This window comes from Leucoraja erinacea, unplaced genomic scaffold (genome assembly GCF_028641065.1).
Source record: "Leucoraja erinacea ecotype New England unplaced genomic scaffold, Leri_hhj_1 Leri_439S, whole genome shotgun sequence".
NCBI classification, from domain to species: Eukaryota; Metazoa; Chordata; class Chondrichthyes; order Rajiformes; family Rajidae; genus Leucoraja; species Leucoraja erinaceus.
The window spans coordinates 80731-105681 of NW_026576340.1; the positions used below are offsets into that span (position 1 = coordinate 80731).

The window sequence follows — 24951 nt, forward strand, 5'->3', positions numbered from 1 at the left end:
GTGGGTCCTCCCTCTCCCTCCCGCTTCACACTTTCGATTTCATGAGCTCACCTGCCGATCTCCACTCTCCCCGGCAACAGGTGACGCGACGACAGCTGTGCTGCTGATTGGACAGACTTGGCTATTTTTCACCAACTTCTCTGCCTCTTCTGCCCGGAGACCGGTGACTCCCGTGCGTTCAGGACTGTGATTGGTTTCGGACCCGACGCCGACCAATCAGCGCGGGGTGCGGGGAGTGAAGCGGGCGGGCGGGCAGTGCAGAGTGAACCGCGCATGCGCCCAGGACTGGCAAACTCACTCCAACCTGGACAGTCGGTGGGACCATGCTGATGCCCGCTGATGCTGATGCTGATGCTGCCCGCCCTCCTGGCTGGAGCACAGGCTGCAGGTGGGTGACGGGCACTGGTGGGCTGACAACCCAGCCCCCCCCCCCCCCACCCACACACACACACACAGTGGCTGAGGGGCCGTGTGTGGGTGAGGGTCAGTGTGTGGGTGAGGGGCAGTGTGTGGGTGTGGGGCAGTGTGTGTGAGGGGAGGGGCAGTGTGTGGGTGTGGGGCAGTGTGTGGGTGTGGGGCAGTGTGTGGGTGTGGGGCAGTGTGTGGGTCAGTATGTGGGTGAGGGGCAGTGTGTGGGTGAGGGGCAGTGTGGTGGGTGTGTGTGGGTGGGGGAAGTGTGTGGGTGTGGGGCAGTGTGTGGGTGTGGGGCAGTGTGTGGGTGAGGGGCAGTGTGTGGGTGAGGGTCAGTGTGTGGGTCAGTGTGTGGGTGTGGGGCAATGTGTGGGTGGGGGCCAGTGTGTGGGTGTGGGTCAGTGTGTGGGTGTGGGAAAGTGTGTGGGTGTGGGGCAGTGTGTGGGTGGGGGCCAGTGTGTGGGTGTGGGGCAGTGTGTGGGTGAGGGGCAGTGTGGGTGAGGGGCAGTGTGTGGGTGGGGGCCAGTGTGTGGGTCAGTGTGTGGGTGTGGGAAAGGTGTGTGGGTGAGGGGCAGTGTGTGGGTGAGGGTCAGTGTGTGGGTGAGGGGCAGTGTGTGGGTGAGGGGCAGTGTGTGGGTGAGGGTCAGTTTTGGGCTGGGCACCTTGTTCCGATCAGGGGATGAGGGGGGTCAGTGGTCAGATGGGGACATGGTTCACCAGTCAGTGGGTGAGGGTCAATGTCGGGCTGGGCACAGCATAACAACCCCTGGTACGTTGAAACAGGGAGATCAGGAGGGTAAATAGTGGAGATCAGAGATTTGGCAGATAAGGTAAAGGAGTATCCTGAGAGTTTCTTCAAGTACGTAAAGAGCAACATTGTAATTATTGAGAGATTAGAATCCGTGCAGGATGAATATGATGGTCTGTGTGTAAATCCACATGAGATCGGCGAGGTTGCATCTGTATTTACAGTAAAAAGGTTATAGAAGCCAAGAATTACAGGAAATGAACAGCCATGTCTTGGAGTGAATCCACATTATAAAGGAGATGGTGCTGTAGAAACAAAGAACTAGATGCTGGTTGGTTATTACACAAGAGGACATAAAGTGCTGGAGTAACTCAACAGGTCAGGCAGCATTTCTGGAGAGTCTGAAGAATGATGTCAGCCCAAAATGTCACCTACTAATGAAGTAGGATCTCGACCCAAAACGTTAGCGATCCATATTCACCAGTGATGCCGCGTGATCCGCTGAGTTACTTTGTCTTCTTTTTTTTAAATGGCATATCAAGGTGGATAAATACCTAAAGACTGTTTCACATATATCCTTGTACACTGGGTGGCACAGCAGTAGAGCTACTGTTTTACAGAGACCCGGGTTCGATTCTGACTCCGGGTGCTGTCTGTGCGGAGTTTATACGTTCTCCCTGAGAACCTGAGTTTTTTTTCTCAGAGAACTTCGGTTTCCGCCCAAGCTCCATAGTAGATCAGGTTTATAGGTTAATTGGCTTGGTGTAAAAATAAATTGTCCCAAATGTGTAGAATCGTGTGAGTGAACGGGGATCGCTAATCAGTACGGACTTGGTGGGCCGAAGGGTCTATTTCTCCGTGTATCTCTAAACTAAAAACAAAATTGTGGGAAGCTAGGGCAGGAATTGCTGGGGCTCTGGCAGAATTATTTGCATTATCTTTAGATACGAGTGAGCCACTTGTGACTGTTGGTGGTGATCGTCGTGTCTTTATTTAAGATGAGCTGCAAGGACAAGTCAGGGCACAACAGAGCGGTTGCAGGAGGAAGTACTTGGGGAGGGGGTGGTCTGGGTGTGAAGGGATGAGTGAAGCAAGGAGTGGCAGAGGGAGTGGTCTGTGTGGAAGGCAGAGAGCAGTACTACAGGACACAGAGGAGATGTGGGTGAGGGACCTATCTATGGAAGCCAGGGGCAAACTCGTTTACATCTCGGATGCCCTAGAATTAAAGTGTCATATTGGGAACAGATGAAGCAGAGGCAGAGACATTGGGAGCAGGGAATAGTGCATTTGCAAAAGTCTCGGTGGGAGGAGGTGTAGTGGAGATAGCTGTGTGAGTCGGTAGGTTTGTAGCAGACATCAGTCAATAGTCTGCCCCCAGTGTTGGAGACCGATAGATCACGAGAGGGGTGAGGAGCATCAGAGATAGTTCAGGTGAATGTGAGGGCAGGTGGGTTAGTGATTAAGTTAATTAAATCAATGAGTTCTGCACGGGTGCAGGAGGTAGCCCCGATGCAGTCATTGATGTAGCAGAGCAAGAGTTGTGGGAGGTGCCAGAGTATGTTTGGAACAAGGACAAATGCTAATAATTGATATTTACAATATATATATATATATTAACCATTTAGACGAGGGAATTATATGTAACACCTCCAGGTTTGCAGATGCCACAAAGCTGGGTGGCAGTGTGAGTATTGAGGAGGATGCTATGAGGCTGCAGGGTGACTTGGATAGGTTGGGTGAATGAGCAGATGCATGATAGATGCAGTATAATGTGGATAGATGTGAGGTTATCCACTTTGGTGGCAAGAACTGGAAGGTAGATTATTATCTGAATGGTGTCAAAGTAGCAAAAGGACGGCTGCCATGAGACCTGAGTGTGCTAGTACATCGGTCACTGAAAGTAAGTATGCAGGTACAGCAGGCATAGAAACATAGAAACATAGAAAGTAGGCGCGAGAGCAGACCACCAGGTCCATCGAGCCCGCACCGCCATTCGCTCATGGCTGAACACTAAACAGACACACTTACCCACAAACAGTAGACACAAGACACAGAACACAAGACACTACCCTCCCCTTTATACCGCTATCACCCCTCTCCACCCCAAGAACCTCGTGATCTCCTGGGGGAGGCAAAAAACCGGATAAAAACCCAGGTCCAATTCGGGAAAAAAATCCGGGAAATTCCTCTCCGACCCCAATCTAGGCGATCGACACTTGTCCAGGAGATCACTCAGGTCTTACTATACTAACCATACCTAGGTCCATATCCCTGCCCTCTCCCCGTAGCCCCTTATCCCCTTGGCAGCTAAAAAAACCATCTATTTTAGTCTTAAATATATTTAAAGTTTCTGCTTCCACTGCTCCCTGGGGCAGTGAATTCCATAAATTAACCACCCTCTGGGTGAAGAAGTTCTTCCTCATCTCAGTTTTAAAAGAGCCCCCCCTTATTCTGCAACTATGTCCCCTAGTTCTAGTTTCCCCGATCATTGGGAACATCCTCGGGGCATCCACCCGATCAAGGCCCCTCACGATCTTATATGTTTCAATGAGATCGCCTCTCATTCTTCTAAACTCCAAAGAGTAGAGTTCCAGCCTACTTAACCTTTCCTCATATGTCAATCCCCTCATTGCAGGAATTAATCTTGTAAACCTTCGCTGCACTGCCTCCAGGGCTAGTACATCCTTTCTTAAGTATGGACCCCAGAACTGTACACAGTATTCCAAATGTGGTCTCACTAATACTGTGTACAGCTGCAGCAAGACCTCCGTGTTTTTATACTCAATCCCCCTAGCAATAAAGGCCAAAACTCCATTGGCCTTCCTGATTGCTTGCTGCACCTGCATACTAACTTTCAGTGATTCATGTACTAATACCCCTAGATCCCTTTGCGTTGCATTACAACGCAGCTCCTCCTCATTTAGAAAATAACTTGCCCTATCATTTTTTTCCCAAAGTGAATGACTTCACATTTATTAGTATTAAATTTCATCTGCCAAGTTGTTGCCCACTCACCTAGCTTATCTATATCCTTTTGCAGACTCTTCCTATCCTCCTCATCCCCTACTTTTCCTCCCATTTTTGTATCGTCCGCAAATTTTGATATATTACACTTGGTTCCCTCCTCCAAATCATTTATATAAATTGTGAACAACTGGGGTCCCAGCACCGACCCTTGCGGAACCCCGCTAGTTCCCGGTTGCCATCCCGAGTATGAACCATTTATCCCCACTCTCTGCTTCCTATTTGTTAGCCAATCCTCTACCCATGCTAATATATTACCCCCAATCCCATAATTTTTTATTTTTAGCAATAGTCTCTTATGTGGCACCTTGTCAAAAGCCTTTTGGAAGTCCAAGTATACCACATCCACCGGTTCCCCTTTATCCACCCGGGTTGTTACTTCCTCAAAGAATTCGAGCAGATTCGTTAAACAGGACTTCCCCTTCACAAAACCATGCTGGTTCTGTCCGATGAAGTCATGTTTATCCAAGTGCCCCGTTAGTGTTTCTTTAATAATTGTCTCTAACATTTTACCCACCACCGATGTTAGACTAACCGGTCTATAGTTACCCGCCTTCTGTTTACTTCCTTTTTTAAATATAGGTGTTACATTGGCCATTTTCCAATCCACTGGGACCATTCCTGCCTCCAGGGAGTTTTGGAAAATTATCACCAATGCATCCACAATCCCCACCGCTATCTCCCTCAAGACCCTTGGATGTAATCCATCAGGCCCAGGGGATTTATCCTCCTTCAGTCTCATTAATTTCCCTAATACCACCTCCTTGGTGATCTTAATAGTATTTAGCTCCTCCATTCCTACCGCCCCCTGTTTATCCAGCGTTGGAATATTTTTTGTGTCTTCTATGGTGAAGACTGATACAAAATACTCGTTTAATGCCTTTGCCATTTCCATGTTCCCCACCAACAACTCTCCAGCCTCACCCTCCAATGGACCAACACAGGCAGTGAAGAAAGCTAATGGAATGTTGGCCTTCATTGCGAGAGAAATTGTGTTGAAGAACAAGGAGGACCTACTGCAGTTGTCCTCCTTGGTGAGATCGTACCTGGAATATTGTGTGCAATTTTGGTCTCCAAATGTTAGGAAAGACATTATTGCTATTGAGGGAGTTGAGCGTAGGTTCATCAGGTTAATTCCCAGGATGGCAGGAATGACATATGATGAAAGCATGGGTCGACTGGGCATGTATTCACTGGAATTTAGAAGGATGATCTTATAGAAACATATAAAATGATTAACGGATAGGACAGGCTAGATGCAAAAACAATCTTAAAGGATTGGGCTGGTAAGATGTCGGAATAATTTTTTGAATAACCTTTAATAATCCTTTACAGGAAATTACAGTGCCACAACAGCTTCAAGACAGACATAACACCACACATTTCAACAGATATCTTCAATACATAATAAGTTAAAATTTTTGTGCATTATAAAACCTTATAGCAGCTGGTATACAAGACTTCCTATGTCTCTCCGTTTTGCACATTGGTGCAATCAGTCTCTGACTGAAGATGCTGCACTTGATCACCTTCAGGGCGTGGAGTGGGTGAGTGGGGTTGGTCATTATTGAGCCTAGTTTTTTCAGAGTTCTGGCCTCTGCCACCTGCTTGACCGTTAGTTGCTCTGCCCCAACCACTGAGCCGGCCTTCCTGATCAGCTTATCCAGTCTGTTTTTGTCCGCTATTCGGGCGCCTTCTCCCCAACAGGCCACAGCAAAAAACAGAGCACTGGCCACCACTGAATGGTAGACACTGCACAGTAGGGGTTGACAGATATTAAATGACTTTAGCCTCCTTAAAAAATACAGTCTACTTTGTCCCTTCCTGTACACCGCCTCCATATGACTCTTCCAGTCCAGCTCGCTGTCAAGCTGCACACCAAGGTACCTGTGGTTGGCGACCACCTCCACCTCAGTGCCCCTGATGGTGATTGGTGTTGGTTGAGTGCGCCTCCTCCCCCTCCTGAAATCCACAACTATCTCCTTCGTTTTTTTGGTGTTGAGATGGAGATTATTGTGTGCACTCCACTCCACAAAGTTGTTAATTGTGTCTCTATACTCCTCCTCATTGCCCCCTTTGATGAGGCCTACAACAGCTGTGTCATCTGAAAATTTCTGCAAAAAGCAGCTGTTGGTGTTATATTGACAATCCGCTGTGTAGATGGTAAACAGGAATGGAGCCAGCACAGTTCCTTGTGGAGCCCCTGTGCTGCTCATGATGGTGCTTGAGACATTGTTCTGTAGGCGCACATACTGTGGTCTGAGGAAAAGGTAATCCAAACACCACAGTACCATTAATGGATCCACCTTCATCTTCTCCATCTTCTCCCCTAGCAGTCGAGGCTGAATTGTGTTAAAAGCGCTAGAGAAGTCAAAGAATGTAATTCTTACAGATGCATCAGGGATGTCCAGATGTGTGTACGCCCTCTGCAGCATGTAAATAAGGGCATCATCGACACTGATGTTGGGCTGATATGCAAACTAAAGGATCCATTTGAGTTGACACACTAGTCCTGAGGTAGGAGAGGACAAGTCTCTCAAATGTCTTCATAATATGTGAAGTGAGCGCTACTGGTCTGTAGTCATTGTGGTGAGTGGGATAGGTCTTCTTTGGGACAGGTACCAGGCAAGATGTTTTCCACAGCCTTGGGACCTTCTGTAGACGCAAGCTCAGGTTGAACAGGTGTGTTAGAATACCACACAGCTCTGAGGAGCAAGTCTTCAGTAGCCTTGGGCTGATGTCATCGGGCCCCACTGCTTTCCCGATGTTGGGGGAGTCCAGAATCAGTTTAAGAATAAGGGGTCGGCCATTTAGGACTGAGATGAGGAAAAACATTTTCACCCAAAGAGTTGTGAATCTGTGGAATTCTCTGTCACAGAAGGCAGTGGAGGCCAATTCACAGGATGTATTCAAGAGATAGTTAAATTTAGCTTTTAGGGATGAAGGAATCATGGGATATGGGGAAAAAGCAGGAAAGAGGTACTGATTTTAGTTGATCAGCCATGATCATATTGAATGGCGGTGCTGGCACAAAGGGCAAATGCCCTACTGCTGCACCTATTTTTCTATGTGTTCTATATTTCTAGGACTGTTTGACAGAAATAATAAAAAGGCTTGGCCCATGTGAGTGCTCTTGGCTTTTCCTTTAACAGAGAAAGTGAGAGGTGAAAGGATACGTGCAGAGGGCTAGGGCAGGGTTGACCCATCCTCTGGCAGCTCACTCCAGACACCCATCACCCGGAGTGAAAAAGTTGCCCCCAAGTTGTTATTAAATCTTGCCCCTCTCACCTTAAACCTGTGCTCTCTGGTTCTTGATTCTCCGAGCCTGGAGAATCCCCTCATGATTTTATACACCTCCATATGCTCAAGCCTCTATAAAGTGGATGCTCACAGTCTTTTCCCAGTGTTGAGTCTAACGTTTGATGACACTGTTTAAAATACATTTGGACAGGTACATGGGTGGGGAACATAAGGACATGCAGATGCTGGTTTACAAAAGTTCAGGCAGCATCTCTGGAGAAAATGGACAGGCGATGTTTCAAGTCGGCACCTTCTTCGACACCAGACAGATTGCGGTGGGGAGGGGGCAGAAAGCTGCAAGAGGTACAGGAGGGACTGGTGAGTGATAGGTGGATACATGGTGGGGGGTCGATGGACAAGGGCAGAGATGAAGAGGCAAAATATGTCACACAATGACAGAAGAGTTGAACTGTGTGGCTGCGAGTCTTACCGCCGAGACCCAGTGCTGGGCACAGCTCAGTCCAGTCACGTTAATGGGTTGAGGCATGGCAATGCAGGGGGCTTGGCGAGGCGTGGATGTTGGGCGGGCAGTGGGAGGGTAGGAGATGACCAGAGTACACAATATCTGCCTTCACTACCACCCCTGGCAATGTGTTCCAGGCCCCCACTACTCTGTGTAAATAAACATCTCCCTGTCCATCTCAGCTGATAACTATGCCCCCTAGTTGGGGACATTTTGTATAATTGCCCTATGTAAAATATCCCTGGTGTGTGGGAAGTGGATTTGAAAGTGGGATAACATGGATCACGTGTGACTGGGTGATCGATCGTCAGCATGAACCCGTTCGGCTGAAGCGCCTGTTCCCATGCTGTATCTCCAAAGCAAACTAAATGAAATCACCGTGGATCTCTTGCATCTTAATCTTTTTAATCAGCTGGCATGGCGGACTTGATCAAGTGCCCTACAATCACCCACAGAGAAAACGGGTTTGTTGGTGGAGTGTGGGGGTGGGGTGTGTATGAGTAGGGTGTGTGTTGCCCTGAGTAATCAGTCGGATTTTTTTTTTAAATGCTTAAGCCGCGCATGCGCAGACTGTTCGCCTCTCCGTAAAAATATATATAATTAAAAGTCTCATCTTAACCACGTCCTGTCTGCGCTGTATATTGATGTTAGAAAGAAAAAAAAGCCAGCATTTATCATTATGAGTTTTGGCCATCTTACTCACAGTGCTCCTCCACTGATCCGGCCCCAAGGATTTTTCCCATCGATGAAAAATAAGAAAAGTTATGAGTATTTAAAAAACCTTGAGATCCTCTCGCCTGTCAATCACGGCGATGAAGGAAACGCCCCTTCCGGGGGCAGGCAGGGCTTTAAAACCCCGGATGCCTGGACGTCACCAAAGATCTTATAGCATCCGCTGTAAGATCTTTGGACGTGACTCAGTCTCTGCAAGATCGCGAGACAGAGGTCACGGCTGTCATTCTTTTGTGAGTCTACAGAACACTGTGAGTCTGCTGAACTGTGAGTTTGCCCTTTATGTGCTTTATGTGGTTTATGTGATTATGTGCTTTATGTGGTTAGGTGTTTTATGAGGTTACTTTATGTGCTGTATGTGCTCGCAATAAATGATTTGTTAGCCTGCAATGAGCTTGCAATGAATGATGCTTTGTTAACCCTTCATGTACTTGCAATAAATGATTTGTTAGCCCTTAATGACAACACCATGAGTTGTTTGGCCTGCTGCCCTGTCTGTGCTTGAAACTGCAATGCTATATTAGGTCCAACTGTGTTTGGAAGGAATTTATTCATTTATGCTTTATTATGTCTGACTGTGTTTGGAAGAAATAAATGCTTTATTAAGTCCGACTGTGTTTACTCCAAAAGTCCCGCTCATTTCGTGACTTCCGCTTAGTGGACAGGTTGCTCTGATTGCGTAAATTCTGGTAAGTGCAGAGGTCACGCTGATTGTGGAAGTGCCGCTAACTGCGGAAGCTCCACAGTGCAGAGGCCGCGCTCAGCCGTGTGAGTATTTGCGATAGTTTACTGCCATGCATATGTGTGTGTGTGAGTGTGAGTGTATATGTGGGTGTATGTGTGGGTGTGTGAGGGTGTGCATGGGAGTATGTGTGAGTGTACGTGTGAGTGTACATGTGAATGTATGTGAGAGTGTGTGTGATTGTGAGCGAGTGTGTGAGTGTATGTGTGTGAGTGTATGTATGAGTGTATGAATCCAATTTGAGAAGCAGAGCGTTAAATCAGAAGTGGCAGTGATGCAGTTGAACAAATGCCATGAATGCATGAGAGGGGAGTTGGCCAAAGTGGACTGAGTAGCAATCCTAGCAGGAATGACGGTGGAACAGCAATGGCAGGAATTTCTGGGCATAATCAAGAAGACGCAGGATCATTTCATTCCAAAAAGAAAGAAAGATTCTATGGGGAATAGGAGGCTACTGTGGCTGACAAGAGAAGTTAGGGATAGAATAAAAATTAAAGGAAAAGATGTATAACACAGCAAAGAGTAGCCGGACGCAAGAGGATTGGGAAACTTTCATAGGACAACAGAAGGAAACAAAACGGGCAATACGGGCTGAAAAAATGAAGTATGAAGGAAAGCTGCTCAGGAATATAGAAGGACAGTAAAAGCTCCTTTAGATATGTTAAGGGTAAAATAATTGCAAAGTCAAATGTGGGTCCCTTGAAGGCAGACAGGGGATAAATTATTATGGGGAACAAGGAAATGGCAGAAGAGTTGAATAGGTACTTCGGATCTGTCTTCACTAAGGAAGACACAAACAATCTCCCAGATGTACTGGAGGACAGAGGATCTAAGGGGTTAGAGGAACTGAAATAAATTTTCATTAGGCGAGAAATAGTATTGGGTAGGCTAATGTGACTGAAGGATGATAAATCCCCAGGGCCTGATGGACTGCATCCCAGGGTCCTCAGGGAGGTGGCTCTAGAAATAGTGGACGCATTGGTGATCATTTTCCAATGTTCAATAGATTCAGGATCAGTTCCTGTGGATTGGAGGATAGCTAATGTTATCCCACTTTTCAAGAAAGGAGCGGGAGAGAAAACGGGGAATTACAGACCAGTTAGCCTGACTTCGGTGGTGGGAAAGATGCTGGAGTCAATTATTAAAGAGGGAATAATGGGGCATTTGGATAGCAGTAAAAGGATTAGTCCAAGTCAACATGGATTTATGAAAGGGAAATCATGCTTGACTAATCTTCTGGAATTTTTTGAGAATGTGACAAGTAAAATGAATGAAGGGGGTGCCAGTGGATGTACTGTATCTAGACTTTCAGAAAGCCTTTGATATGGTCCCGCACGGGAGACTAGTGACTAAAATTAGAGCGCATGGTATTGGGGGTAGGGTGTTGACATGGATAGAAAATTGGTTGGTATGTTAGTATTCATAGCAAAAGGATTTGAGTATAGGAGCAGGGAGGTTCTACTGCAGTTGTACAGAGTCTTGGAGAGACCGCACCTGGAGTATTGCGTGCAGTTTTGGTCTCCAAACCTGAAGAAGGACATTATTGCCATAGAGGGAGTGCAGAGAAGGTTCGCCAGACTGATTCCTGGGATGTCAGGACTTTCATATGAAGAAAGACTGGATAGGCTCAGCTTGTACTCGCTAGAATTTAGAAGATTGATGGGGGGATCCTAGATGCATGAAGAAGATTGTTCCCGATGTTGGGGAAGTCCAAGACCAGGGGTCACAGTTTAAGGATAGAGGGGAAATCATTTTGGACCGAGAAGAGAAAAACATTTTCCCACAGAGAGTGTTGAATCTCTGGAACTCTCTGCCACAGAAGGTAGTTGAGGCCAGTTCATTGGCTATATTTAAGAGTGAGTTAGATGTGGCTCTTGTGGCTAAAGGGGTCAGGGGGTATGGAGAGAAGGCAGGTACAGGATACTGAGTTGGATGATCAGCCATGATCATATTGATTGGCGGTGCAGGCTCGAAGGGCCGAATGGCCTACTCCTGCCCCTATTTTCTATGTTTCTATGTTTAATCAACAGCAAAGTGTAATCAAGAGACACTGAGCAGTAGAACACAACAAGAGACACAACAAGAAAGAAGTGAACTTAATAAATATAAACTTTAACTTTTAAATTGTTGTCATAATTTAAGCCATTCACTTTTATAATTTAATACATCCTTTTTCCACATTCCGTGTTCTTCATCACAATGGAAATCTAATAGGCAGGAATGGCTACGCTGTCGGAGAGTCTTTAAGGGTGCATTGGGTGGAGGTTGAGGTGAGATGGACTGAATGCGTGGGGGGGGGGGGGGGTGGAATGGTAAGGAGCAGAGTGTGGGAGGTGAAGGGAGTAGAGGTGACTGAGAGAACAGCCACCACACCAGCCGTGAGTGGCTGGACTGTCAGCCCACCAGCCATGATTAAGAGAACTGTCAATCCACCAGCCATGACATATCACTGTACTACAAGTCCAAGCATCCATTCAGTCCACAATGTCCATACTAGCCCTCTGGAAACCAGTCCCTGTAGACCACAACACCCATATTAGCACTCCTGAGATCCAACAAAGGATAGAATTTCCTCCTTCATTGCTGTGATCTGTGAAAAAAGATAAATGACTAAAATTGATTCTCCACCCTCTCCCCTTTCTCTCTCACAGAATCTGTTTTGATCAGAATGTCTGGATGTTTTTGAGCTACCAGCCCACCTGGCCTGAGTGACTGAGCTGCCAGCCTCCAGGCCTGAGTGACTGAGCTGCCAGGCCTGAGTGACTGAGCTGCCAACCCAAGAATCCATTCGTCCCACAATGTCCCTCTGGAAACCAGTCGCTTCGGCCCACACCCCCATGCGAGCGCTCCAGAAAGCCGCCCCCCACTTGCCAGCAATATTGGAATTGGTGGAGAGGTGGAATATTGCGTTGGGGGACTCCAATGTGAAGCTGGGACCCAATGGGTCCCACTTAGTTTAGTAAAAAATAAAAATAAAGAAAGTAGGAATTCAATTTGCCCTAGGCTCCCAAATCTCCTTCATTTTTCCGAATTACTGAATGGGTGGGGGGTGACGGCAGGTGGAGTGATGGAGGGAAAACAGGAGCACACCGGGACAATTTGAATCAGTTGTGATTTTATTGAATGGCAATACTAGTTCAAGGGACCAATTTTGGGGAAAGTCTGGCCAGGGGTAAAGTTGCGGGAAGTGCAGTAGCATTGAGAAGGAACAGGTCGGGGATCATGAAAGTAACCTACTCACTCACCGCTGCCGCGGCGCTTCGGGCGCGAAGCGGGCAGGGGAGGGAAGTAGCTTGTTTGGCTGCGAGCGGCAGCAGGGACCTCAGGGCTCACAGTCTGAATGGTGAGGGGACCAGCTCAAGAGCAAAGATCACAGAGTGGAGCGGGCAGCGGGCGATGGATAACAGGACAGAGGGCAGTGGGCACTTCTGTGTCAGCGCGAACAAGGGAGCAATTTAGGTTACTCGCGGTAACACGTGGAGTAAGCTCCACTGCCCGCTGTCCTGTTATCCATTGCCCGCTGACCCGCTCTTGAGCTGGTTCCTGGCATGATCCCCGACCCCATCTTTCTCAACGCTCCTGCCCTCCCGTAACTTTACCCCCGGCCATACTCTCCACACGCTGTGAAAACTCTTCCCCCACCCCCCAGCGGCACTGTCCTTTTACAGCCGCCTCCCACTTTGCAGCCGCTACCCGTCCACGGTGCAAAGGCAGAATTTCAGCTACCTTCAGCTGCCCTTGTCGTGAAACCTTGAAGCAGCGTCGACAGCACGTCAGCTGCAAAGACTTTCGCATATTACATGTACTGCGCATGAAAGGCACGGATAATTGTAACTACCTAAGGTCTTAGGTAGGCATAATTCTCCCGTGCCTTTACTATTTATATTTAATAATTATAATTTTATAATTTATTCGGGGTAGGCAGTGCCTACCTTGCCCACCCTGACGGCACGTGCTTGGTGTGGGGGGGGGGGGGGAGGGGGTTTGTTGGGATGTTGGTGGGGGGTGTGCGTTGGTGTTGTGTGTTGGGGTAGTGTGTTTGTTCGTGGTGGTGTGTGTGTGGGGGTGTGTCTCTGGGGTGTGTGGGGGTGCGTGTGTGTATGTGTCGGGGGTGGGTGATTGTGTATGTGTGCGGGTGTGTGTGGGGTGTGCTAGTGTGTGTGGGGTGTGCTAGTGGGTGTGTGTGTGTGTGATGTGTGTGTGTGGGGGGGATGGTGTGTGTAGGGAGGGGGTGGGGTGTGTTCGTGTGTGGGGGTGTGTGTGTGTGTGTGGGTGTGTGGTTGGCTGTGTTTTTGTGTTTGTGGGTGTGTTGGTGTGTGTGTGTGTGTGTGTGTGTGTGTGTGTGTGTGTGTGTGTGTGTGTGTGTGTGTGTGTGTGTGTGTGTGTGTGTGGGTGTGTGTGTGTGTGTGTGGTGTGTGTGTGTGTGGTGTGTGTGTGTGTGTGTGTGTGTGTGTGTGGGGGTGTGTGTGGGTGTGTGTGGGTGTGTGTGTGTGTGTGTGTGTGTGTGGGTGTGTGTGGGGTGTGGGGTTTGTGTGTGACGTGTGTGGGGTGTGTGTGTGATGTGTGGGGTGTGTGTGGGGGATGGTGTGTGAGGAGGAGGTGGGGGTGTGTGTTCGTGTGTGTGGGGTGTGTGTGTGTGATGTGTGTGTGTGATGTGTGGGGTGTGTGTGTGATGTGTGGGGTGTGTGTGTGTGTGTGTGGGGTGTGTGTGTGATGTGTGTGGGGTGTGTGTGTGATGTGTGGGGTGTGTGGTGTGTGGGGTTTGTGTGTGACGTGTGGGGTTTGGGTGTGATGTGTGGGGTGTGTGTGTGATGTGTGGGGTGTGTGTGTGAGGGGTGGGGGGTGTGTGTGGGGGGGTGGTGTGTGGGGAGGTGGTGGGGTGTGTGTTCGCGGGTGGTGGGATGTGTCTCCCGCAGTTCCTGACTACGTGCCCGGTTTCAGGTTCCCACTCGCTGCGTTATTACTACACAGGAGTGACCCCGGGCTGGGGGGTTCCTGAGTTCACGATTGTAGGATACCTGGACGAGGAACAGATTGTTTACTACGACAGCGAAAGACGGCAGATGGAGCCGCGACAGCGGTGGATGGCGGAGAGTCAGGGCGCCGACTACTGGGAGCGGGAGACACAGGACAGGCGTGGCCACGAGGAGGTGCACAAGCGCAACGTACAGACCGCCATGATCAGAACCAACCAGAGTGGGGGTGAGTGTGTGTGTGTGTGGGGGGGGGGGGGTTGGACCATGTGTGTGTGTTGATGATTCCCCACTGACGGCCGTGTGTTGCAGGGATTCACACCTTCCAGGAAATGTATGGCTGTGAGCTGCGCTCGGACGGCTCCATCGCCGGGTTTGACCAGTACGGCTGGGACGGAGAGGACTTCATCAGCTTCGACATAGAGCGCATGTTGTGGGTGACACCCGTCACCTGGGGGTTGTTGACCAAACACAAGTGGGACAGGGACACGGGCATGAACCATCAATTCAAGGGCTACCTGGAGGAGACTTGCATAGAGTGGCTGCGGAAATATGTCCAAGCCGGACAGAGTCAACTCACCCCCGGTGAGCAGATCAGTGATTTACCCCCCATCACCCCCTCTCTCTTTCTCTCCACATCTAACTCTCTCACCTTCTCTCTTCCCCCATCTCTGTGGATAAATGTGAGGTTATCCATTTTGGTGGCAAAAACGGGAAAGCAGACTATTATCTAAATAGTGGCCGATTGGGAAAGGGGGAGATGCAGCGAGACCTGGGTGTCATGGTACACCAGTCATTGAAGGTAGGCATGCAGGTGCAGCAGGCAATAAAGAAAGCGAATAGTATGTTAGCTTTCATTGCAAAAGGATTTGAGTATAGGAGCAGGGAGGTTCTACTGCAGTTGTACAGGGTCTTGGTGAGACCACACCTGGAGTATTGCGTACAGTTTTGGTCTCCAATTCTGAGGAAGGACATTATTGCCATAGAGGGAGTGCAGAGACGGTTCACCAGACTGATTCCTGGGATGTCAGGACTGTCTTATGAAGAAAGACTGGATAGACTTGGTTTATACTCTCTAGAATTTAGGAGATTGAGAGGGGATCTTATAGAAACTTACAAAATTCTTAAGGGGTTGGACAGGCTAGATGCAGGAAGATTGTTCCCGATGTTGGGGAAGTCCAGGACAAGGGGTCACAGCTTAAGGATAAGGGGGAAATCCTTTAAAACCGAGATGAGAAGAACCTTTTTCACACAGAGAGTGGTGAATCTCTGGAACTCTCTGCCACAAAGGGTAGTTGAGGCCAGTGCATTGGCTATATTTAAGAGGGAGTTAGATGTGGCCCTTGTGGCTAAGGGGATCAGGGGGTATGGAGAGAAGGCAGGTACGGGATACTGAGTTGGATGATCAGCCAATGATCATATTGAATGGCGGTGCAGGCTCGAAGGGCCGAATGGCCTACTCCTGCACCTAATTTCTATGTTTCTATGTTTCACCTTTCCCCCTCTCCTTCTATACCCCCTATCTCCATTTCCCCCTCACTTCCCTCTATCTCCCTCTCCCTTTCCGCCCTCCTCCCCTCTCCCCTCTCCCCTCCACTCTCTCCATCTCACCCCCTCTCTACACTCTCTCCCCCCCTCTCCCCGCTCTCTATCTCTTCCCGCTTTCTCCACGCATATCTCTATCAAACCCCCTCTTCCTCCTATCTCTTCCCTCTCTCAATTCTCCCCACTCTTACCCACTCTCTCTTCCCCCTCTCTCCCCTCACTCTCCGCTCACTTCCCGCCCATTTCTCACTCTCTCCCCCTCCCCTACTCTCTCTCCCCTCTCTTCCCGCTCTCTCACCTCACTCCTCTCTCCCCCTTTTTATCTATCCCGCTCTCTCTCTTTCCCCTCTTCCTCTCCCCATCTCTGTATCTCCGCTCTCTCTTTCTCCTCTCTTCCACCTTTTCCCCCATTTCAACCCCCCCCCCCCATATCCCATCTTCCTCCTCCTCTCTCTACTACTCCTCCCCCCCGCTTTCCCCCTGTCTCTTCCCCTCTACCTCCTCTCTCTCCATACCCTCTATCCCTCCACCTCGCTCCCCTTTTCTCCCCCAATGTCCGCCCTTCACTCATTCTCGCCCCCTATCTCTCCCGCTCCACACCGCTTCCCTCTGACACTCCCCTTCCCCCTCTCACGTCCTTCCTCCCACCCTCTCATCCCCTCTTTTGCACCCTCTCTCTCCCTCCCTCACTATCCCTCTCTGTCTACCCCCCTCCCTTCCGCCCTCTCTCTCCCACCTTTATCAATCTCTACCTCTCTATCCACCACCCTATCTCTCACCCTCGCCCCTCTGACTCCCCAACACTCTCCCCGTTCCCCCTTTTCCCGCCTCTCAATCCCACTCTCCATCCCACTCCCTCTCTCCCCTCTCTCTCTATCACCCCTCTCTCTCCCCACTCTCTCCACTTCTCTCTCTCCCCTCTCCCCCCACTTCGTTCGAAACCCGTCCATCGCCTGCTGTTTACCTACTCTATCTCTCCCTCCCCACCCTCCCCTCCTTCCCCCACTCTCTCCTTCCCACACTCGCTCCCACTCTGGCCCCCTCTCTTGCCCCTATTCCCTCTCTCTCCACCCTCATCCCTTCCTCCCTTCCTCTCTACCCCATTCTATCTCCCCCTCACTCTATCCCGCTCTCTCTCCTCTCTCACCCTATAACCATATAAGCATATAACAATTACAGCACGGAAACAGGCCATCTCGGCCCTACAATTCCATGCCGAACAATTATTTTCCCTTAGTCCCACCTGCCTGCACTCGTACCATAACCATCCATTCCCTTCTCATCCATATGCCTATCCAATTTCTTTTTAAATGATACCAATGAATCTGCCTCCACCACTTCCACTCGAAGCTCATTCCACACCGCTACCACTCTCTGAGTAAAGAAGTTCCCCCTCATATTACCCCTAAACGTCTGTCCCTTAATTCTGAAGTCATGTCCTCTTGTTTGAATCTTCCCTGTTCTCAAAGGGAAAAGCTTGTCCACATCAACTCTGTCTATCCCTCTCATCATTTTAAAGACCTCTATCAAGTCCTCCCTTAACCTTCTGCGCTCCAGAGAATAAAGACCTAACTTATTCAACCTTTCTCTGTAACTTAGTTGTTGAAACCCAGGCAACATTCTAGTAAATCTCCTCTGTACTCTCTCTATTTTGTTGACATCCTTCCTATAATTGGGCAACCAAAATTGTACACCATACTCCAGATTTGGTCTCACCAATGCTTTGTACAATTTTAACATTACATCCCAGCTTCTATACTCAATGGTCTGATTTATAAAGGCCAGCACACCAAAAGCTTTCTTTACCACCCTATCTATATGAGATTCCACCTTCAAGGAACTATGCACGGTTATTCCCAGATCCCTCTGTTCAACTGCATTCTTCAATTCCCTACCATTTACCATGTACGTCCTATTTTGATTTGTCCTGCCAAGGTGTAGCACCTCACATTTATCAGCATTAAACTCCATCTGCCATCTTTCAGCCCATTCTTCCAAATGGCCTAAATCACTCTGTAGACTTTGGAAATCCTCTTCATTATCCACAACACCCCCTATATTGGTATCATCCGCATACTTACTAATCCAATTTACCACACCTTCATCCAGATCATTGATGTACATGACAAACAACAAAGGACCCAACACAGATCCCTGAGGCACCCCACTAGTCACCTGCCTCCAACCCGACAAACAACCATCCACCATTACCCTCTGGTGTCTCCCATTCAGCCACTGTTGAATCCATCTTGCTATTCCTGCATTTATACCCAACAGTTGAACCTTCTTAACCAACCTTCCATGAGGAACCTTGTCAAAGGCCTTACTAAAGTCCATATAGACAACATCCACTGCTTTACCCTCATCAATTTCCCTAGTAACCTCTTCAAAAAATTCAAGAAGATTAATCAAACATGACCTTCCAGGCACAAATCCGTGTTGACTGTTCCTAATCAGACCCTGTTTATCTAGATGCTTATATATATATTATCTCTAAATATCTTTTCCATTAATTTGCCCACCACTGAAGTCAAACTAACAGGTCTATAATTGCTAGGTTTACTATTAGAACCCTTTTTAAAGAATGGAACAACATGCGCAGTACACCAATCCTTGGGGGACTATTCCCGTTTTTAATGACATTTGAAATATTTCTGTCATAGCCCCAGCTATTTTTACACTAACTTCCCTCAATGTCCTAGGGAATATCCTGTCAGGACCTGGAGACTTATCCACTTTTATATTTTTCAAAAGTGTCAGTACTTCTTTTACTTTGAAACTCATAGTATCCATAGCTACTCTAGTAATTTACCTTACCTCACATAATTCAATATCCTTCTCCTTGGTGAATACCGAAGAAAAAAAAATATTCAATATCTCCCCCGTCTCTTTTGGCTCTGCAGAATGCTGTCCACTCTGTCTCTCCAATGGACTAATTTTATCCCTTGTTATCCTTTTGCTATTAATATAGCTGTAGAAACCCTTTGGATTTACTTTCACCTTACTTGCCATAGCAACCTCATATCTTCTTTTAGCTTTTCAAATGTCTTTCTTAAGATTCTTTTTACATTCCTTATACTCCTCAAGCACCTCATTTACTTCACGCTGCCTATAATTGTTGTCGATCTCCCTCTTTTTCCGAACAAGATGTCCAATTTCCCTGGAAAACCAGGGCTCTTTCCAATTTTTACTGTTTCCTTTCAACCGAACAGGAACATAAAGATTCTGTACTCTTAAAATTTCCCCTTTAAATGTCCTCCATTTCTCTTCTACATCTTTCCCATAAAACAAAATGTCCCAGTTCACTCCTTTTAAATCATCTCGCATCTCATCAAAGTTAGCCTTTCTCCAATCAAAAATCTCAACCCTAGGTCCAGTTCTGACCCTCTCCATAATTATATTGAAACTAATGGTATTGTGATCACTGGACCCGAAGTGCTCCCCAACGCATACCTCCGCCACCTGTCCCGTCTCATTTCCTAACAGGAGGTCCAGCACTGCCCCTCCTCTAGTAGGTACCTCTATGTATTGCTGCAAAAATATATCCTGCACACATTTTACAAACTCCAAACCATCCAACCCATTTACAGAATGTGTTTCCCAGTCTATGTGTGGAAAGTTGAAATCTCCCACAATCACTACTTTGTGCTTATTACTAATATCTGCTATCTCCTTACATATTTGCTCTTCCAATTCTCGATCCCCATTTGGCGGTCTATAATACGCCCCTATAAGTGTTGCTACCCCTTTCCCACTTCTCAGTTCCACCCAAATAGCCTCCCTAGATGAGCCCTCCAATCTATCCTGCCAAAGCACTGCTGTGATATCTTCCCTGACTAGCAATGCAACACCTCCACCTCTTGCTCCTCCAATTCTATCACACCTGAAGCAACGAAATCATGGAATATTTAGTTTCCAATCACAGCCCTCCTGCAACCACGTTTCACTGATCGCCACAACATCATACTTCCAGGTGTCTATCCAGACTCTAAGCTCATCCACTTTTCTTACAATGCTCCTAGCATTAAAATATGCACATTTAAGATGCCTCTTATTCTCTGTTTATTTCCTTTTTTTTCTTTCTCCTCTTGTGTCCGAGTGCTTCCCATTTCTGCTTCCTGTCTCCCATTCTGTCTACTACCTTTCGCTATTTGAGTCGCTCGCCCCAACCATTCTAGTTTAAAGTCTCCCCAGCTGCCTTTGCAAATTTCCCCGCCAGGATATTGGTCCCCCTCGGGTTCAAGTGCATCCTTTCTGTACAGGTCCCACCTTCCCCAAAAGAAGTCCCAATGATCCAGGAACTTGAATCCCTGCCCGCTGCACCAATCTTTCAGCCACGCATTTATCCTCCACCTCGCTCCATTCCTACTCTCACTGTCGCGTGGCACAGGCAGTAACCCTGAGATTGTTACCTTTTTGGTCCTTTTCTTTAACTCTCCTCCCAACTCCCCCCTATCTCTTTCTCCGTCCCTCCTTCCCCCTCTCTTTCCACCTTAAAGCCTCTCTCTCCCACCTCTATCCTCCTCCCCCCACCTCTGTCCCCCACTCTCTGCTCGAAACCCGCCCGTCACCCACTCTATCCCTCCATCCTCTCATCCTCCCCTGTCCCCTCCCATCTCACACTTCCCTATCCCTTCTCCCCTCTCCACTCCCCTCTCACCTTACCTCTCCGCTCCCTCTCCCCCCTCCTCTCCCCTCTCCTCCTCTCTCTCTCCCCTCCCCCTCTACCCGCCTTGCCTCCCAGCATCTCCCCCCCCTCTCTCGCAACCTTTCCTCGTTCTTAACCCTCTCTCACTACTCCCTCTCTCTCCCCCTTCTCTCCCCACTCTCTCCCCTTCTATTTCCTCTCTCACCCACCTCTCACTCTCCCCCTCTATATGTACCCCCTCTCTATCTTCTCGCTCGCTCCCCCTCTCTAGCTCTTCCCATTCTTTCTCCACCCTCTCTCTTCCCCCTCCCCCTCTCTCTATTTCCCCTATCTCAATTCCCCCCCAATCCCCCTCTCCCCCCCCCCCCCTCCCTTCTCTCCACCCCTCTCTCTCTCCCCTCCCTCTCTACAGCACTTCACCGCCCCCCCCTCTTTCTTTCTCTCACACTATCTCCCCTCATTCTCTGTCCTCCTCTTCCCCTCCTCCCTCTCCCTTACTACTCCCCACCTCTCCCCCTTTCTCTCCCCTCTCTCCCCCTCTCCCCCCCCTCTCCTCCTCTCTCTCTCCACCACCCCGTCTCCCTCCTCCCTCCCCAGGCGGTATCTCTTTCTTCCCTCCTTGTTCTTTTCCCTTTCTCGCAGCCTTTCTCTCTATCCTCCCCTGCCTCCCCTCTCTCCCTCCCCTTCTCTCTTCCCCCTCTGCATTCCCCTTCACTCTCTTACTCCCCCCCTCGCCCCGCCTCGCTCACAACCTCACCCCCCCCCCCACACCCCTCTCCTCTCCCCTATCTGTCCCCTCTCCCCTTTCTCCCCCCCCTTTGCCATCCTCCCTCCCCTCTACCTCCCATTTCCCCCCCACCATGTTTCCCCCCCCTCCCACCTCTCTCCCCCTCTCACCAAGTCTCCCTCTAGTATCCCTTTCTCTCCCATCTTCCCCCATCCTCTCTCCCTCTCCCACCTCCCCATCCCCAAACAAACTCAATCATCATCTCCCCTCCTCTTGCCCCCTCCACCCCCCTGCTCTCTCCCCCTCTCCCATCTCTCCCCCTCCTCTCCTCCCCCTCTCTCTTTCCCCCACTCTCTCTTCTCTCTCTCTCCCCCCTCTCTCTCCCCCCCCTCCCCCCTGAACCTTCTCTGTACTCCCTCTATGGCAACAATGTCTTTCCTCAGATTAGGAGACCAAAACTGTATGCAATACTGCAGGAGTGGTCTCACCAAGACCCTGTACAACTGCAGTAGAACCTCCCTGCTCCTATACTCAAATCCTTTTGCTATGAATGCTAACATACCATTCGCCTTCTTCACTGCCTGCTGCACCTGCATGCCTACTTTCAATGACTGGTGTACCATGACACCCAGGTCTCGTTGTTTCTACCCCTTTCCTAATCGGCCACCATTCTTCCCCTCTCTCACCGCTCTATCTCCACCTTCTCTTTCTCTCTCCCTCCCTCTCACACACTCACCCACTTCCTCTCATCTTCTTTCTCCCTCTACCTCTCTCTCTCTCTCTCTCTCTCTCTCTCTCTCTCTCTCTCTCTCCCTCTCTCCTTCTCTCTCTCCCTCTCTCTCGCCGTTGTCTCTCTCCCCTTCTCTCTCTCCAGCCCTCTCTCTCGCCCTCACCCCCATCTCACTTCTCCCCGCCTACCTCTCCCGCGTCTCTCACTCTGTCCCCGCTCTCTTGCCCCTTTGTCCCCCTAACTACCCCCCCCTCTCTCCACCCTCACCTCTCTCTCTCGCCATCTTTCCCACCCCCTCCCCCCCCCCCCCTCTCTCACTCCCTCCCCTCTCTCATCCCCCTTTCTCTCCCTCCCCTCTCCTCCTCCTCTCCCCCCTCTATCTCCCCCCTCTATCTGCCCCACTCTCCCCTCCCCCTCTCTCCTCTCTCTCCTCTCCTCCTCCCCTCTCTCTCCTTTTCCCCTCACTTTCTCCCCCCTTTCCCCCCCTCTCTCTCTCCCCTCTCTCTCTCCCTCTCTCTCTCTCTCTCTCTCTCTCTCTCTTTCTCTCTCTCTCTTTCCTCTCTCTCTCTCTCTCCCTCTCTCTCTCCTCTCCTCTCTCTCTCCCCTCTCTCCCCCTCTCCCCCTCTCTCTCTCTCTCTCCCTCTCCCCTCTCTCTCTCTCTCTCTCTCCTCTCTCTCCTCTCTCTCTCTCTCTCCCTCCTCTCTCTCTCCCCTTTCTCTCTCTCTCCTCTCTCTCTCTCTCTCTCTCTCTCTCTCTCTCTCTCTCTCTCTCCCTCTCCGTCTCTCTCCCTCTCTCTCCGTCTCTCCATCTCTCTCTCTCTCTCTCCCTCCTCCCTCTCCCTCCCTCTCTCTCTCTCTCCCCCTCCACCTCTCTCCCTCCCTCTCTCCTCCCCTCCCTCTCCCCTTCCCCCCTCCTTCTCCCCTCCCTTCCCCTCTCCCCCTCTCCCCTCTCTCTTCTCCTTTCCCCTCCCTTCCTCTCTCTTCCCCTCTCATTCTCTCCCCCTCTTTTTCTCCCTCCTCCTCTCCCTCTCTCCCTCCTCTTCCTCCAATTCTCTCTCCACCCTTTACCCTCATTCCCCCCCCTCCCTCTCATCTTTCTCTCTCCTCCCCCCCTCCCCTCCTCCTCTCTCCTCCTCCTCTTCTCACTCCCCATCTCTCTCCTTCTCTCTCTCTCCCCCCCCTCCCTCCCCTCTCTCTTCCCCCTCCCTCCCCCCCCCCCCCCCCCCCCCCCCCCCCCTCCCCCCCCCCCCCCCCCCCCCTCCCCCCCCCCCCCCCCCTCCCCTCCCTCCCCCCACCTCTCTCCCTCTCTTTCTCCTCTCTCTCACTGCCCCCCTCCTCTCTCTCTCTCTCTCTTCCATCTTTCTCCCTCTCCCCCTCTCTCCCTCTCTCTCTCTCTCGCTCTCTCTATCTCTCTCTCTCTCTCTCTCTCTCTCTCTCTCTCTCTCTCTCTCCTCTCTCTCTCTCCTCTCTCTCTCTCTCTCTCCATCTCCCCTCTCTCTCTCTCCCTCCCTCTCTCCCCTCCCTCTATCTCTCTTTCTCCCCCTCTCCCCTTCCCTCTCTCCCTCCCCATCCTCCTCTCCCCTTTCCCTCTCTCTCTCCTCCCCTCCCTCCCCCTCTTTCTCCACTTGTTCACTACAATCTCTTTCTTCACTTTCTCTCTCTCGCTTCGCCATTTTTTCTCTCTCCCTCCTCACTCTCTATTCTCTCTCTATCTTCTCTCTCTCTCCTCTCTCTCTCACTCCTCTCTCAGTCTCCTCTCTTTTCCTCATTTCTTTCTCTTGGCTCCTCTCCCTCTCCCCTTCTCCCTCCCACCTCTCTCTCTCTCTCCAACCTCTCTCTCTGTCTCGTCTCTCTCTTCCCCCTTCTGCTTCACATCTATTTTGCCTCACTCTCTCCCCCCCTCTCCCCTTCTCTGCAACAACCCCTCCCTTTCACACTCCCTCTATCTCACAATCTCTCTCCCCTCTCTCTCTCTCTAATTCCTCTCTCTACTACACTCTACCCCTCCCTACCCCACTCTCACCCTCTCTCCCTCCCTTTCTCCCCCTCTCCCTCCCCCTCTATCTCTCCCTCTCTGCCACTGCCTCTCCCCTTCTCCCGCTCCACTCTCTCCCGCTCATTTTATGTTTCCTTCCAATGCTTTTAATGTTTTAAGTAAAGCACTTTGAATTACCTTGTTGTTGAAAGGTGCTATCTCACTCCGCCCTCACACCCTCTCTCTTTCCCTCTCTCTCTTTCCCTCTCTCTCCCCCCCCTCTCTCTCTCCTCACCTCTCTCTCTTCCACATCTCTTTCTCCCACCCTCTCACTCTCCCCTCTCTGTCTCTCCCTCCCCCCCCCTCCCTCACCCTCCTCTTCTCTCCCCCTCTCTCTCTCTCCACCGCTCCCTATCCCTATCAATCTCTCTCTCTCTCTCTCTCTCTCTCTCTCTCTCTCTCTCTCTCTCTCTCTCTCTCTCTCTCTCCCCCCTCTCTCTCCCTCCCCCCCTCTCTATTCCTCCCCCCTCTTTTCGCCTCTCCGACTCTCCCTTCTCCTCTTCCTCTCTCTCCCCCTCTCTCCCCCCTCTCTCCTCCTCCATTCCTCTCCCCCCTCTCTTTCACTCCCCTCCTCACCCTCTTCATCTCTCTCCCCCCCCTCTCACTCTCTCCTCTCTATATCTCTCCCCGCTCCCTCTCCCCCCTCTCTCTCTCTCTCTCCCCCTTTCCCTTCTTCTATCCCCCTCTCTCCTCCTCTCTCTCCTCCCTCTCTCCTCTCTCCCCCTGTCTCTCTCCCCCTCTCGCTCCTCTCCCCACTCTTCACTCTTCCCTCCCCTCCCCCTGCCCCCCCCCCCTCTCCCTCTCCTTTCTCTCACCTCCATCTCCCCCCATCTCTCACGCCCATCTTTTTATTTCGTTCCCCCGGCTCTGCCCC

General features: G+C 50.0%; 1 protein-coding gene across 1 annotated transcript in view; it reads left to right on the forward strand.

Annotated features, from left to right (window-relative positions):
• Nucleotides 1-286: 286 nt before the first annotated feature.
• LOC129693831 (H-2 class I histocompatibility antigen, Q9 alpha chain-like) overlaps nt 287-24951 on the forward strand; it is a 31751-nt gene continuing 7086 nt past the window's right edge. Inside the window, exons 1-3 of the mRNA XM_055630579.1 lie at nt 287-388; nt 14362-14622; nt 14706-14978. Coding sequence (XP_055486554.1) covers nt 340-388; nt 14362-14622; nt 14706-14978 — 583 coding nt within the window. The 5' untranslated portion in view covers nt 287-339. The remainder of the gene's footprint in view (nt 389-14361; nt 14623-14705; nt 14979-24951) is intronic.